Source organism: Crinia signifera, chromosome 8 (assembly GCF_055691185.1).
Source record: "Crinia signifera chromosome 8, ASM5569118v1, whole genome shotgun sequence".
In the NCBI taxonomy this organism is placed as follows: Eukaryota; Metazoa; Chordata; class Amphibia; order Anura; family Myobatrachidae; genus Crinia; species Crinia signifera.
In genome coordinates this window covers 9945137-9961839 of record NC_139224.1, presented here as the reverse complement: position 1 = coordinate 9961839, position 16703 = coordinate 9945137, and the positions used below count along the sequence as shown (strand labels likewise).

Genomic DNA, 16703 nt, shown 5'->3' with positions numbered 1-16703 from the left:
TTTTTACAAAATTTTCAGCCGACATGTGCCGACAGTATTTCATGCCCTACCATCCACTAGGGCTTGGAAGGAAAATAAAATAGTGTGCCGAGTCCAGCGAGGCACTGCGCCCGAAGCATGGCGAGCGCAGCGAGGGGACGTGGTGCACTTGGACAGTGTCCATGTCGACAGATACCGTAAAAACATAAAAAAACTCATGTCGGCCTTTTACCTGTCGACCATCAGTGGTCGACCATATGTCTATCATGAGTCAGTCTATGTTTTATACCATAACCGGCTACTGTACATCAGCTGCGCCACCTGGTCAACACAACAATATCTGTCACTGAAATCAGTGACTTCACCCGCGGCCGCTGGACGGGGGGGGGGGGGTCATTAACAATCAGCGATATCTTCAACTAGTGTGTATGGGACTTCAGTGACTTTCTTATTCTATTTAATTGGCTACCAAATGAGGGTTTATAATCACTTAAATAAAATAATATATTTAGGCAGGGGAAAAGAAGGGGGTCAGATGTGGATCAGGTCAGCCACTATTGGAGGACTGTCAATATGTCGACACAATGGATGCCAGCGCTTCATGTGACATTGGTGCTGCATGTGCTATAATTAATTATACTTCTAACCTTATGCAAAACAAAAAAGTGTCTTTCTATTACAGGATGTAAGAGAAGTGCAATACCGCCATCTTGTGGCATATTTCCATATTACACTATAGTGATTTCAAAGAACAATTGGTTTTTCTGCTTCATGTTGTATGTTTTTGGCCAAGATGATACACGTGGAGATGAAAGAATTTCACAGATGGAAATATAAATACTTTAATAAATAATTTGAGTCAATTCGAATACCACAGGGCATATACAGCATAAAATATACATAGCAAAACATGATGATAAACACTAGAAATAAGTTGTGAAAAAATATAAATTTAGTAAGTGAGATGCCCTCTGCCCCCAACATCTATCCTTCACCGGTCAGTTCTACATGAATCTACCCCACCTCACCACACATTGATATGCAGGAACCCCACAGGTCCCCATCCAGTCACATGACCCCACAGCAGCACTTTCGGGGATAATTCTGTACATAGACCTTGTTCTCTCTCCCATACACAAAGTAACTTAATTGCTTTTCCTTCCAGCTACAATGCACCCTTGTTAAAGGCAGCAGCTCAACGCTCTGTCTCTGAAAAGGAAAAAAGCAGTTTGTTAGATTAGTATGTGATGGATACAATACTAATATATAGCAGCATGATTGGACTTGTAGTTCAGCAGCGGCTGGAGATCCATATGCTGCCTAAGAATCTAGTGTTCATTCTAGCGTCTGCTATCTTTGAAAACCCATGCAGTTCCTGTTCACTGCCTGGGGTGTCGCTGTCTGCTGTAGTTCTTCTTGCACATTGTGGTCTGTATATCAGCACTGATATGCAAACCAGAACTGTGCTAGAAACACCACAGCAGACAGCGACAGCCCAGGCAGGGAACAGGAACTGCATGGGTTTTCAAAGATGGCGGGCGCTAGAATGAACACTAGAATCAGGTGACGAATAAAAATTGCAGCAGAGATTTTTGCTTTGAAATTTTTTATTGAAAATAAATTGTTCGTGGCAAAGATTTTCCTGATATATCATCAAGACGCTGAAAATGATCCTTCGTACACACTATACAATAAGTCTGTCGAATCTCCCGACTTAAACCGTCCCGATTTGCCAGTAGTCTGGCCATGCTTAACTGTGCAGGTTTTGGGGTTATTCAGGTTTCAGCACAGATAGTTAAATCAAAATAACCGAGGTACTAAGTCACCTGTGCTGAAACATGGATATCCCTAAAACCTGGGCTGTTAGTGTGCCTTGAGGAGTGGGGCGGGGAATTCCTGTTCTATCGGCATACTAGAAAATCCTGTTTCCTGCCTGAAACAGCTTCTTCATTTGCATGGAGATAAATAGTTCCAGGAAAGAAGAACGGAGAATTAAACCTTCAGACGCGACACATGAAGCAAATTCTTTCAACAACTAATTCAGGGGACTCTTATGAGCGGAGAGAATGGGATCCGGATGAATAGGTCAACAATCATTACGGCAATACCAAAAAGGTCAACATTGACAAAAAGACACCAAAAAAAGGACCTAAAAAAACCACTTCATGTCAACCTTTTACTTGTGTCGAACTTGTGCATTTATACTTTATTCCTAATCGACCTATTGGCTACCTAGGCATTGCCTGTGAGCCAATCCACACCGGGATTGGACCCATGCAGATTATCCAATTAGGATCACCGGATAAGAAGCACATGTTCCGGCATTCTGTTTTGCCTAAGTCCAGCAAAAGACAACTCCTGATGAAGCACGGCATGTGCCAGCTGATCAGGGCTATTTCGATAACCCCGGCGTGCCAATTACACGCGATGAGCGATCACAGGTAATCCGATTCCACCCTACATTTTATCTCCCAGTAAATAGTACACAAGAGAAACTCTTCCATACCTGTCTCAGAACGCGGCACGATGTAGAAAACTGGGTCTGGTGTTGTTCCAGTGCATTATGGGAGACTTGAATAAGAGTCCGGTCAGGAAAGTTTGTCAGAGGAGACACCTGGATGTGAGATGAACAAATCGGCACTTAAAAAAGATGAGTTATCGTAAAAAAGATGAAAGATTTCAGACGGATCCTTCTCACTCTCCAAGATGGCGTCAGTTTTGCAGTCAAACTGGATATGGAGCTGCCACATCGGGCCCCTAATAAATGGGCCCGGTAATAGAGGCAAAAGTGGGGATAATGTGAATGAAGAGTGTGGTATGCTGTTCCGACAGTCAGGATCCCGACTGGCCGGACTCAGACAGCTTGACAAGCGCAACAAAGCCCCTTGCGGGCACGGTGGCTCGCCACCTATTCTATTCTCCCTCTATAGGGGTCGTGGACTACCACGAGGGAGAATAGCCGACGGCCGTCGGGAACCCAGCCGTCTGTGTTTTAACAGTCGGGATCCCGACTGTTGGGACCCCGTCCGGCACTCGTGAATGAAGTGCTGGCCTGTAATAAGTTTGAGATCCATTGAAATAAAGCAAGACCATCTGAACTGAACTCATTGGCAAAGATTGAAGAGAGATAAAGTAGCAGTGCCTAATTACAGTTAGGCACTGGTCAGTTGGTGGTTTGTACTGTACCTCTCCAAGCTTCGATACATCTCCCCCTATGTCCACAGAAAGTGGTTAAATCGGGAAAGTTTGATATAAAAAACAATAATTCTGCAGACACGATAAAACGGATATTATAGCAATATAACAGGGATCGGCCGCTAAGTCTCCTCACCGACAGCTGTTCTTCTGTGAAGATTTTCTCGCCTTTCACTTTCTTGAAGAGGTCGTTGGAAAATTCAGCGTTACAGTCAGAGACGAACTCAAATATATTATTCTTCCTGCAAACAGTATAGAAGATTTTATACCACGAATGCGAATTAGACCATCACCAATTACTTTTCATATTGCCGGGGGGGTGGGGTGGTATACAGACTTTTATCCCTGTAGATTGTAAGCTTGCGAGCAGGGCCCTCCTACCTTGTGACTGTCTATAAATACCCAGTTTGTTGTATCACTGTCTCCTTTGGAATATGCTGCGCTATATAAGAAACTGTTAATAAATAAATAATAAAAATCCTTTGCTAAAGCTGCTTGTGGGGATACAGTAAAACGCTGTCAGGCACCCCAGCACCTTGCACCTCACCTGCTCCCAGAATTCAGTCTATGAACCAGCCCCGGACTCAGAATCCCATCTGGCTGTTGTGTCGACAAGTGGGTGTATCGGCGAAAACAGCCACGGATTGTCGAAAAATGGGCGTGAATTCGACAATGCGCTTCCGGTTCCGACAAAACAGATGAGACTTGCCTTAAAGTCTGATCTGTTTTGTCGTAATCCGCCTTCACGGCTGTCGGAGATGCCAGCATTGAATAGGCGGTCAGCTATTTCTGCAGGTGGACACAGCGGCCGAGATTGAATACCCACTAAGTCTTTTTCTCAGAGTCCATCTGGGGGACACTTCTTGACCATGGAGATTAGTGAGGTTTGAGGAGCCAGCGCTTAATTGGTTAAAGATTCAGGATATAGAACCTCCACCGCTTCCTCAGTTGAACAATATCTAACCGGTACATCAAGGGGTAATCCCATTGCGGGTTAAGGGAGTAGCTGAAACACTGACGACGTCACCACATCTTGCACCCCTCACTCTTACCCTGAAGTCGTACATTTTTGCCCGCAGTCCTACGGAACTGAAGTTTGGTGTAACTTCCAGCTGTCATTCGCTGCTGCCGTAAAGCGTGGACTAATTTGTACACGGGAGAACTTTGCCCAGATCCATCCTCGGAACGGGATCATTGGGTAGACAGCAGGATGGTCAACACCATTAGGTCGACATGCGCAGGAAGGTGGACATGGGTCATTAGTTTGACACAAGCATTAGGTGGACAGTCAAAAGGTCGACATGGGGGTTTTTCTCATTTTTTTTTTCCTGAATTTCTACACAGTCGACATGGACACTAAAACTAAGCCCCGTGTGCGCCCACCATGCTTTGCACACGGTGCCTCACTACGCTCGGCACACGCTTCTCCCACCACACCCTAATGCAGTGGTTCCCAACCCTGGTCCTCAAGTACCCCCAACAGTACATGTTTTCCAGGTCACACAGCAGGTGCACTCATTCAGACACATTTAAAAAGAGCCACAAGTGGAGCTAATTATCTCACCTGTGATTCTGTGTGGAGAAACATGCACTGTTGGGGGTACTTGAGGACCAGGGTTGGGAACCACTGCCCTAGTGGATGGTAGGGCATCAAATACCACCTGTCGGCTCATGTCGGCTCAAAAAAAAAGGTGAAAAACCCCATGTCGACATTCCCCATGTCAACCTAATGCTTGTTTCGACCTAACCCATATCGACCTTAATTCATGGGGACCTAATGGTGTCAACCGTATCCCCTTCGGAACACTTGGCGACTCACCGCATACTCACCATGTAATCATCAGCTCTGTGTGGGTCACGACCTGCCCCTTCCCTGCGCAGGGTGCGCACTTCTGGATGCGGCTGGGGTCGCACATTCTGCAGCTGGGGGGGGGCACAGGATGTACAGTTATAAAATGGGTATTTAACAAGTCATTAGTATGGTGTATATACGTGGTCTCCCATCGGTCACCTTTCTGTGCCGCTGCCAAAGCAGGCGTGGCACATCTCCCTTTGCATGTGTCTTCCCGTCCCGTTACACCACAGACACTGCACCTGCCGACGGAAACGGGAGAGGAGAGTTTAAGAATGACACAGAGAAAAGAGACCTTGTTACCCTTCATTGGGGCAGATGTATTAATCCTGGAGAAGGGATAAAGTGCAAGGTGATAACGCACAAGCCAATCAGCTCATAACAGTCATTGTCAGGTGCACTTTATTAGACTTACTACAACTGCCCCATTATTACTAATTAAACATGTCATTTATTACTTAATCTATATGTAAGCCCCAGAACTGTCAGTGCCAGCGCACATAGAGTTAATCCGGCGGCAGCCCGTGATGGACAGGTCAGGGAGCGTACCTGATTGGAGGAGAGAGACTAGGAGGGAGCCGGAAGGAAGGAAGTAGTAAGAGGCTGGACGCACGTGTGCAGGAGCAGCGTGGCGGAGCGTGTGAGGCGAGAACCGGCAGCGCGAGCAGCAGGACAGCTGCGAGCCGGGGAGAGACTTAACGGAGGGACGGGTGAGTGACCCCCGCCGACCTCCAACACCCACGCCGGGCCAAGTGACGCGGCGCTTGGAAGCGCGCGACCCCCGCCGCCTACAGAGGCACGTGGAGAGCAGCGTGGAGGTGCCCAACCCACGCTGGTGCCTGTGATCCACGAGGGGACAGAAACAGCACAGCGGAGTGTGCTGCCCAGCATCCGAAAGGCCGCAGAGAAGATGGTGACCCCCACTACCACAGCCAGCGTGACACAGAGAGCAAGACGGGTTATACCCCGCCATTCACATTTTCCGCCATCTTGCCCGTCTCTGAAAGTAAGTCAGCCCTCGGGGCACCCAGTCACAGTATCCCTGCTATAGCTTCTCCCAAGGGCACTGTTTGTCAGTCACTTGCCCGCTTTGTAAGGCACATAGACTGTCTCCCCATTGAGACGCCTGTCCCAGAGGCCCATCCTGGTGACAAAGCATAAGGTCAGAACCCCAAGCCCTTTGTGACCTGAACACTGCTAGGAATAGAAAAGGCAGTAACAGCCTGGCCACCAAGGCCCCTCTCCCATTCCCCTTGCCGGTAAGGAAACAGGGTAACTATAAGGGCCCAAAGGCCTCCTTACCAACACCTGAGACTGAGCTAATCCTTCCAGGACTCCAGTGGGAGTCACCCACGCCCTAGTAAAGCGACCCCACTTACAGCAAACCAAGAGCCCTTCTTCTATTGTTTTCCCCTGGCCCATCTTCAGATAGGATCACCGTTTGGGCCCCACCGAAATCCCTGTGCACGGGTCAGGTTACTAGGACCTGCAGTCCGGGATTTTAGTTAATGGTCATGGTTACCGGTAACCTTAGGTTATGTGCATGCCAAGAGTCTATGGTGAATAGATGTCAGAAGCACTGATTGATTTCATGAGTAATGAGTATTATGGTAAAACGTTTCCTTCTATGCATTATCTAATAGTATGGTAAAACATTTCCTTCATGTTGTCTACACTATTGCACTTTGTTCACTTGTTGTTTTAATACTGTTAAATTATTCAATGAAAGAGGTTGAAGTCCTCAGGGACAGATTCTGAAATAAAAGGTCAACCTAACACAGTAGTCAGGGGCAAACGCAGGATTTTCAGAAGGGGGTTTCCAAAGGGGCAGAGCAAAGCACGTAGATGGACACTTAGGTGACCCAGTATATGCTTTGATGTCCCGTGGGTGGTAGGGGGTATTATATCAACCGCTCAGCATGTAGGGCCTGGATCAGTAATTTCCACTAATTACCCCTTTACTGCACAGATGGTGGGAGATGGGGTGGGAGAAGGGGGCATTGGGCTGAAAGAAGGGGCCCTGATACATAACTTTCAGGGTGATAGAGGATGTTTAATATGCAGAGGAGGGGTGTATGGTGGAGTTGGCTTATTATTCATAATTTTCTGGTGGAGGACAGTTTGCTTGACTGCAGATATCTCCAGTTCTTAGAAATAGATTTCTTAGATTTTAATGGAATTAAAAACTAGAGAATCCCACCTACCAAATGGTATTGGGGACAAGGGGATCAGAGTTCAGGAGGCAGAGCAATCTGCTAACGAGAATGTAAAACTACATACCAGGTGTGTGGAGCTGGAGCAGTAACCAGCTGCTATAAGGCTGATATCTCTGGTTCTGGTAAGAGTAGAGACAAGCTTTTAGTGTCTTTCAAAGGGGGAGAGTCCCAGCTTTTGTAATATACCCTCAGAAAAACTCTAAGACAGACAGAACCTGAAATATCTGACTGGGAAGTGCAATTATCAGGCTTGGATGGGGACCACTGCTTTGAAGTCAGATATCTCCGGTTCCCAAGGTCCGATTTTAAAAATTCTTGTACTCATGGAAAGAGGGGACCCTCAGCTTTCAGCCTAGGGCCCTTAGACCCTGGGGGGGGTTTCTGGGTACTCGGAAACCCCCCCTGCGTGCGCTACTGAGTAGTCGAGTGTTCGGTCTCCATTCCTGTATCAAGAGAAGACTCAGACTGAGATCCGTGAAATCGGGGAAGCACAACCCCCACCGCATCCATTAAGGTAACTCCTCCTTTGGGTGTCTACATATAGGTTTTAGGAAATCACTTTGTGCCGCAGTTGGTTTGATATATGGTGGTCACACGTTCTAACACAGGTGATGACAACCTTTCAGGGGGCAAACTTGTGGGGGCCCTGGACAGCAAACTTGTGGGGGCCCCTATCAATAAGAGATTATAATAAAAGCAGTGATGGGGTGGACTGCTCATACACACACACACACACACACAGTATTTAGTATTGCACTATTGTGATTGTGCAGCTAAACTATACAGGAAAATACAATAATTAGCTATATTTGGGGATAAATCGAATTCATTGCAAGGCGGGAATCCTTTTACTGTATCTATTAATCCATTACTTATGTTAGAAGTATGACCTTGGGATGGAATAATGAATCTTTTGCGCTTTCATTCTAAGAAAATACAAATAACATATGTAAAATAAAAATAAAAAAAAAACCATGGGAAGAAATTGGATTCTTAATACATTTGTTATAATGAAAGGGACATATACACAGGGGTTAAAGCAGGGGTGGGGAACCTTTGGCCCAGCAGCTGTTATTAAAGTACACGTCCCAGCATGCACTGCAACAGTTTTAGCATGGCCAAATAGCAAAACTATACCAGGGCATGCTGGGATGTGTAGCTCAACAACTTTAACTGGGTTAAAGTGAGGGGGAGCGGGGGGGGGGGGGGGGTTGTAATTAGGTGACATAGAGAAAGGAGTTCCCCCACCTCAGCATGACCACTTTAAGCCCTGCATGATATACATAAGAATTACAGACGTCATGAGATTACAAGGTACCGTAGCTCACAAAATATTAGTAGTTAAATAAAGTTAGTTACAGATGTAGCGCCGCTCATCCAATGCCGGGGCTCGCCAGACCACCCCCACTGGCGAGTGGACGCTACATCTGACTGGGACGCACGAGCGTTCCCCACGCACATACTGCAGTAGACCACGCACTGACCCTTCTTAACCACCTGCCCTGGGACCGCCAATAACTGCTGTACCGATAAGCCCGATTACTCACCCTCCCCGTCCCGTGACACTTCAGGCACATGTCTCTCCCCAGACCTTTACACCTTGGACAAGGCTGCAAGAAGAAAATACAATAGAGGTAAAATCATGGCTTCCAGTCATTGGCACATGGTCTAGCAGTGGCACCCCATCTGTTGGCCCATCACAGGACAAGTTACCTTCACAGAGTAGGTGTGAGGAACCACCATCTTCTGCACCCCATCCTTGAAGATGTGTGGAACGGCCACCGGGATATCCCACGGCTGAGGAGCAGATGAACTGGGGGTAGCATCCACAATCTGACCTGCAGGTAGAAGGCGTCCAGCAGTGACAATGCGGCACGTAATATCGCTATGTATTATCGCTGGGATAGTCAGCATTCTCATTTATATCGGGCTGTCTCTCAGAGGTGTGACGTCCCTCTCGGTGTAGGCGGCCGCCACGTTTTTCTTACACATTGAGATTAGACTCGTTCTTAGTTCTCGTTACTCACCGGTATAATGTTCCGTCACCAACTCACAGGAACGAGATTCTGTAAACGTTTCCAAGCAATACTGGAAATAAAATAAAGATGTAGATTGAGTATCTATAGGGCATTATAGATCACCTACACCAGTGGTCCTCAACCCCAGTGCCCAACAGGTCATGTTTTCAGGATTTCTGTCTGTGGAAGCAGGTGAGACAATTACTGGCCCAGGAAAATACATCACCTGTAGTAAATAAAAGAGATCCAGAAAACACGACCTGTTGTGGATATTTAAGAACCGATTCCATAAATATAAGGATCTTAGAACTGTCACTAGGGAGAGCCATCGATAAGCTGACCATCAAAGATGCCATCGGCAGTAACCATCAGTGGCAGGTAAACTATCTATGCTGAACTATCGATAATTTGTTCCACTCAATGTCCATTGCCGGCAGGTTCTGTCTGACCTGTGGGCCAATAAAAACCAGAGGCAGGGATTAGCAGGACATTGGGGGTGGGGCTAAGATCCCTGATTGGGGGGGGGGGGGTAATATCTGGCACTCTGCCATCAATGTCAAGACCATCGTTAGATAACAATGACCATTATTAATGGTCAACGGCCACCTTAAGCTGTCACTATGGGTGGAACATACATGAGATCTATTACAGGTATTAAAGGTGTTTGCAACCCAGATAATTATTTTGTAAGATCTGTGATCCCAAAGGACGGATCTCTTTTGCAGTCTTCACAGTACAGACTCAGACACACACACACACACACACTCCCCTGAGAGAAACTCACCCGGTAAGTGTTGAAGGGCTGCAGCTCCTGGATGGTCATCTGCTTGGCTGGGGCAGCGCTGTAGCAGCAGTTGCTCTCCCCGTATTCCTGCAGAGCCCGTTGTGCTTCAGCTTCTGTGATGAGAACCTCGCTGCAGAGGAGACCATGACAGGGGACAACCCAGCCGTTATTCTGTACATACAGTAGGATGTGACGACAGATAGGAAGCACATCTACACACACACACACAATTTTTGTGGGGAGACAAATAACCTACCAGTATATTTATTTACTGAATGTGGAAGGAAACAAGAGTCCCTGTAGGAAACCCACACAGGCATGGGGAGAACATAAAAACTCCACACAGTTAGGGCCGTGGTGGAAATGGAACCCATGACCTCCGTGCCGTGATGCAGTAATGTAACCATTACACCCACTGTTAAATCATGTAACTTACAATGTGCTGTAATATATCGTCAACATGATTCTTTTCAATTTGTACATTTCAGTAGGTGGACTTCCAATTAGTGTACAGCGCTAATCATAGGCGACAGGGAGGACAAAGTATAGAAACAAATAAAACAAAATCCCCTCTACTGTAGCGGGTTTAGACTAGAGTAGAAGGAGGGAAAATTGTGAATAAGACAAATAAAAAAAAAAAAAAAACTGTAGAAAGACAACACACACACACACACACACACACACACACACACACTCCTGCTGTGAGGTACCTACCAGATATGGGCCATAAAATACCCAGGTGTATAAATGAGATCTGAGAAGCTGTATTTTGCCCTAATTAGCACAGGATATGAGGAAATCCAGGGCGACCTTTATTCTCCACGTTAATGTCTGACAAGTGTCTGCTTTGGAATAAGTTACCTGACCTGTGTAAAATCAGTAATCTCCCATCAGTCCAAACTCCAGCCCGGCTCAGATAGGGAGTCTGACGTTTATGGGGAGGATTCTGGAATTTGTGTAGTATAAATCGCTCTAATAATGTGCCTGTTATCACTATATACATTCAATATTACTGCACTTTTGAATAAAAGCCCAAATTACAGTAATACCCTTTCACACTCGCAAGAATATCCCGGGTTTGATGCAAATGAACGCGCATCATCCCGGGATTGTGCGCAGTGTGAAAGGGTCTAGAAAGAATATCCCGGGATGATCATTCCAGGATTTCTACCCAGGTCCTGACCTGGGTAGATTCCGGGATCAACATGGGATGCTCAAAAACCCGGGATATTCTTGCGATTGTAAAAGGGGTATAAGAGGGAATTAAACAATAGTTTGAACTGGTTTTTGTACACTCTGGTATAGGAGGAAATTATATATTTTATATTTCCTAGTGTCCGTGAGTCTCCAAAACACTATCACCTGCTGGCAGAGAGTGAAACTACATCTCTCTCTCTCACATGCACAATCACAGAAGCTAGCAGACCGGTATAACAGAAAGTGAAAGCAATTTTTGCAGGGACACTGAACTGGATATGTAGAGAGGGAGCTGTAAAGACAGAGAACGGAAGTAGGAGCAGATAGGGACTGGGGGTGGGTAGAGAGTTTGTGGGCAAAAAACGGTCACAGCTCAAAGGGAAAGTAAAAACGGTCACAGCTCAAAGGGAAAGTAAAAACTGTCACCGCTCAAACGGAAAGTAAAAACTGTCACCGCTCAAAGGGAAAGTAAAAACTGTCACCGCTCAAAGGGAAAGTAAAAACTGTCACCGCTCAAAGGGAAAGTAAAAACTGTCACCGCTCAAAGTGAAAGTACATTGCAGAAGCCGTTATTTTGACGGGCTTTTAACAAGTATTTTTATCATTCGGATATTTGCTACCAGAGAATTGACAGTCATGCAACTGTACATATGGGTGTGAATCAAAGGGTCGATTGCGCCAAGGTCGACGGTAAATAAGATGAAATGGACATAAGATTGACATGCCCCATGTAAACATCCAAAAAAGTAAAAAAAAAAAAAAAAAAAAACACACACGAGGAATTAATGTCGCCCTTTTCAGGCGTCAATCATCGCCATGTCTACCTTCCACGCGGATACTGTAGGGAAGGGGCTGAACGCACTTCTGCAACTTATAGTAGAACATAGCGGCGCACACATTCTATATACAATACCTCATGTCCAGGTGCGCAGACCCGAAGGCGCCAGCAGGCTCCACAGCCAGGTAAGAGGGGGGACGGAGACTTTTACAACCTACAGAAATGGTAGAGTAGTAAATCAATGCATCGAATTAAACACAGACATTTATACAGCGGCTGATGTGCCGTCTGCCAGGGGTGGAGGAAACTGGACCCAAATCTATACAGCATCTCATAGTGGCACCAACTGGGATACAGAATACAGACTTACACCATTGACCATTCCCGTGCGACACCAGCACTTCCAAATCAGAACCAACGTTTGGTGCCCGCCTTAAAGCATATTCGCCAACTTTCAAAAAAACTATACTTAAAGTTCCTAAAACATTTCATTGATCTACTAATTTCAGAATAGTTGAATTGCAACAACATTACACCAGTACGACAAGACACCAAGGAGACATGTAGACTTACTGCTAACACCGGCGCGCATTTGCACAAGTCCACTGACATTTTGCGTAGGTTCTGTCTGCAAATCTGATGTCATTTGAGAACGAAGAGATCCAGCGTTGACACAGTTGGGTAAGTATGTTGGCGTTAGACTGGTATTCATACCCACTGATGGGTTTCCAGGATCTCCATTGGGTTTGGCACCCACTGACCTGGCAAGTGGAACAGTTGGAGCACGTGTGGCCTTTCCAGAAGGCAGAGCAGGTATTGGGCAGGTGTGGGCTCCGGCGGTGGGCTCTAGAGGACATGTGCCTAGGTCTGCTGGATGTCCTATTACAGGACTTGTAGCCACTGGGGGATCTTCAGGAGGGTCCAAATCAATGTCAACAAGATCGAATTGATCAGGAGACGGCATGACCGCAGCTGGTGCCCTGGCTGAGAGTAGGCAAGGTTAACTCTTACTGAGTCATAATACATAGGATGAACATAAACAGGTAAGACCAGGACAGATTTAGCCAAGTGACTTGTACAACCTCAATGTGCTGGGCTAGAAGGGCAGGAGAATACACCACAGATAAAGGATTCTCCAATAACCACAGAAAAGTCTGTCCCGGCATTATTGGTACCCAAGTCTGTCCTCATGCCACGTGACATATGGTTATTAGACACATTGACCACTGACCTGGTGAATTTGGAATTACAGGGGCCGTTTTCAGTTCCATAATTCTGCAAGAAATGGGGAAAGCAGGAAATGACACCATGCATGGTTGGAAAACCCACATTCAGTCTCCAGGGACCCAGCAGAGGTGCTGAGACTGCCAAATTACTCACACAGCCAATACGTGTGGTCAAAGGTGCGTACACACGGGGCGATATATCGCTCAGTGTCCCGTTTTTATTCCAGAGATGGTCACCGAAGAAAGGGAACCGCTGCCGGGGGAGGGAACCAGCGATCATAAGGGGGCTAAAAATGGGAGCGCGCATCCGGTTATTTATTGCCGGTGCACACTCCAATCGCTGGCCATATGGTCACTCAGTGACCATATGGCCAGTGATTTTTGCCCGTGTGTACACAGCTTTACTGAAAACGAATGTACTATAATCATACAGTGTAATGTTTACAGCTCAAAGCCAAGGGTGCAATACCGGTTATGTACAGAATGAGTGTAAGCTCCTGATACCAGTGACAGGGAGATCGGGATAAGGTCATTGGGTCTACAGCAAGTTGCTCGACAATCATTAGGTCAACACCATTCAATCGATATGGGCCTAGGTCGACATGGGGTTTTTCCCAGTTTTTTGAGCAGACAGGCGGTATTTCATGCCCTACCATCCACTAGGGCGTGGTGGGGGAATAAAATAGTGTGTCCGAAGCATTGCGAGTGAAGCGGTGACCTGGAAACTGTCCATGTCGACTTTTGGGTAAAAAAAAACAGTTAAAACCCCATGTCGACTTAGACAGCGTCAACCTAATGCTTGTGTTGACCAACGTGTAGACCAAACGATCTCAACCCGGAAGATCAGATGGGAAATTAAGGCTGGACAATGAAAATTTTAAATTTCCACCCCAAACTATACATACAATGAACATATAAATGGGCAAATACCACACACGCTCCCTCCTCTGGGCGCTGGTTACATTGTAAGGGATCCACAGCTCGTTATGTCACTTGTGCTCCTGCTAGGTGTCCTGAGGACCTATGGCAAGGGTTCCCAACCGCAGTCCTCCTGGCACATGTTTGGGCCATGACTGGGCACAGGTGACTTCATTAGTACCTCAGTTGTTTCACCAATTGTGGTCCCGAAAACCTGAAATGTTTATGTTTCCTGAGGACCATGGCTGGAAACAGATCTATGGTGCTGAGAGTCATCTCACTACACCAGTGGTTCTCAAACTCGGTCCTCAGGACCCCACACAGTTCACGTTTTCCAGGTCACCCATTACTGACTGACACATTTTAAAAGATCCACAGGTGGAGCTAATTATTTCACTTGATTTTGTGAGACCAGCAAAACATGCACTGTGTGGGGTCCTGAGGACCGACTTTGAGAACCCGTGCACTACACCATAGGTTATTAAACACAGTCCTCATGGCAACCTGACGGTCCAAGTTTCAAAGTGTATCCATTTCTTAGCAAAGATAGTTCAATCAAATTGGCTGAGGTACTAATTAACTCACCTTTGGCCAAGCATGGATATTCCTCATACCTGGGTTAGGGTGCCTTTAAGAATCCTGCTTGTGAACCTCTGCCATATGCTCTCAAACTCTGTCCTCAGGACCCCAAACATGTTTTCCAGGTCTCCTCACATAATCACTTTACACTGTGTCAGTGAGTAATGAGTACACCTGTGCACCTGCCAGGTGACCTGGGAAATGTGTCAGTGAGTAATGAGTACACCTGTGCACCCACCATATTGCCATAATGACTACACCTGTGCACCTGCCAGGTGACCTAGGAAATGTGTCCGTTAGTAATGAGTACACCTGTGCACCTGCCAGGTGACCTGGGAAATGTGTCCGTTAGTAATGAGTACACATGTGCACCTGCCCGGTTGCTTGCGATGCATAGAAGCGCACATCACAAGTTTAAAAAGTGCAGCCCGAACTTTCTGTACTAGATCGCATCACATCTAGTGCAAATTGTGCGCGGTTGTAGCGCATCGCATGCAGTTTGAACTAGACGCGATGTGACTTAATACAGAAGGCATGAAGTACAAAACGTACCGTGTGTGCACACCTTCAGAACCACCGTGTATAAATGTGCCCATACACGTACAGATTACCCGGTACTTTTTGTGCTAAAATAGCATAGCATGCACAACGATGCTATTTTAGCACAAAAAGTACCGGGTAATCGGTACGTGTATGGGCACCTTAACACAGAGCTGCCCACATATTCCCCCCCTGACCCAGACTCCTCGATGACAGAGCTTGCTGCTGGTCACAGTCCATTTCCACCTGTTGTCATTAGTTAGAGGTAAAGCAGTTCAGTTTGCAGCTGGGCCCAGGGAATTGCATGCAGACAATTAGCGAGACAGAGACAGTAATATTATCTTACAGAGAATATGAGTTACACATAGGGCCCCGGCTGCGTGGAGCCCGGGAACTTGTGCAAGTCAAAATCTGCAGAAAACCAGCAAGAATGGAGGATATGGAAAACCCTCTGTTAGTAAATATGCCTCATAGTCCAAGAAATACACCAGGTACCTTCCCTACAGACACATGAATGCCGTGGAGTAGACCCATCTAGATGTCTGTTAATATTTAGAAGTGGATTCACTTAACGTAACAATAACTGGTATTTATATTGCAGAACCCCACACAGCAAACATTCTAACCTGAGGCCCGGCAGCCAAGTGCCCCATCCAGGCTCGTGGGAGGGGCACTGACACCTGGGGGATGTAACAAGGGCAGATTGCATTAACCCCTCAGATGCTGGAGCGTGGTCTAGACACCTGAGGCCAATACTCAGTGCTGATTGGCCAGGACAGGTACAGCAATGTTATGGGGCAGTGCTAGGTTTTTCAACAGCCTAGTGCAGGTATGTCCAAACTGTGGCCTTCCAGTTGTTGTGAAACTGCACATCCCAGCATGAACAAAAAGAGGGGGAGTGTCTTGATCGCACAGGAAATTATTTTATGTAGAAGAAAAATACCTTTTAATCACCATATAGTTTTAATGACTTTTTAGGTGTAAGGTGTGCTACCGCTCAGCACTGAAATGGATACAAAGGGAAAAACAACAGAGTGCTTTTTTTGCGGTGCACCACAAGGAGAATTGTTTTATAAAAAGTAACTTTTATTGATATGTTTTAAAAAAAAAATTAATTTAATTTTTAAAACATATCAATAAAAGTTACTTTTTATAAAACAATTCTCCTTGTGGTGCACCGCAAAAAAAGAACTCTGTTGTTTACCTTTACATCCCAGCATGACTTGTCATAGTTTTATCACTGCATAATAGTAAAACTGCATACCTCCCAACTTCTGTGTTGGGGAAATAGGGACACTCGCGCGGCGTATGCAAATGAGGGCACAGCTTATGCTAATTAGCCGCAAATTCATTTTCATACAAGAATAGACGCTGTGCGCATGCCCACAGCGTCTATTCTATTAGATTGGGGGGTCTCCCAA

General features: G+C 46.2%; 1 protein-coding gene across 1 annotated transcript in view; it reads right to left on the bottom strand.

The window, feature by feature from the left end:
- Positions 1-807: 807 nt before the first annotated feature.
- Positions 808-16703, bottom strand: part of LOC146026915 (uncharacterized) — a 40982-nt gene continuing 25086 nt past the window's right edge. Inside the window, exons 14-26 of the mRNA XM_083157962.1 lie at positions 15909-15962; positions 13251-13294; positions 12593-13003; positions 12155-12233; positions 10045-10174; positions 9270-9330; positions 8956-9080; positions 8790-8852; positions 5186-5268; positions 5005-5097; positions 3311-3416; positions 2486-2593; positions 808-1188 (exon numbers count right to left, since the gene is read on the bottom strand). Coding sequence (XP_083014088.1) covers positions 1048-1188; positions 2486-2593; positions 3311-3416; positions 5005-5097; positions 5186-5268; positions 8790-8852; positions 8956-9080; positions 9270-9330; positions 10045-10174; positions 12155-12233; positions 12593-13003; positions 13251-13294; positions 15909-15962 — 1498 coding nt within the window. The 3' untranslated portion in view covers positions 808-1047. The remainder of the gene's footprint in view (positions 1189-2485; positions 2594-3310; positions 3417-5004; positions 5098-5185; positions 5269-8789; positions 8853-8955; positions 9081-9269; positions 9331-10044; positions 10175-12154; positions 12234-12592; positions 13004-13250; positions 13295-15908; positions 15963-16703) is intronic.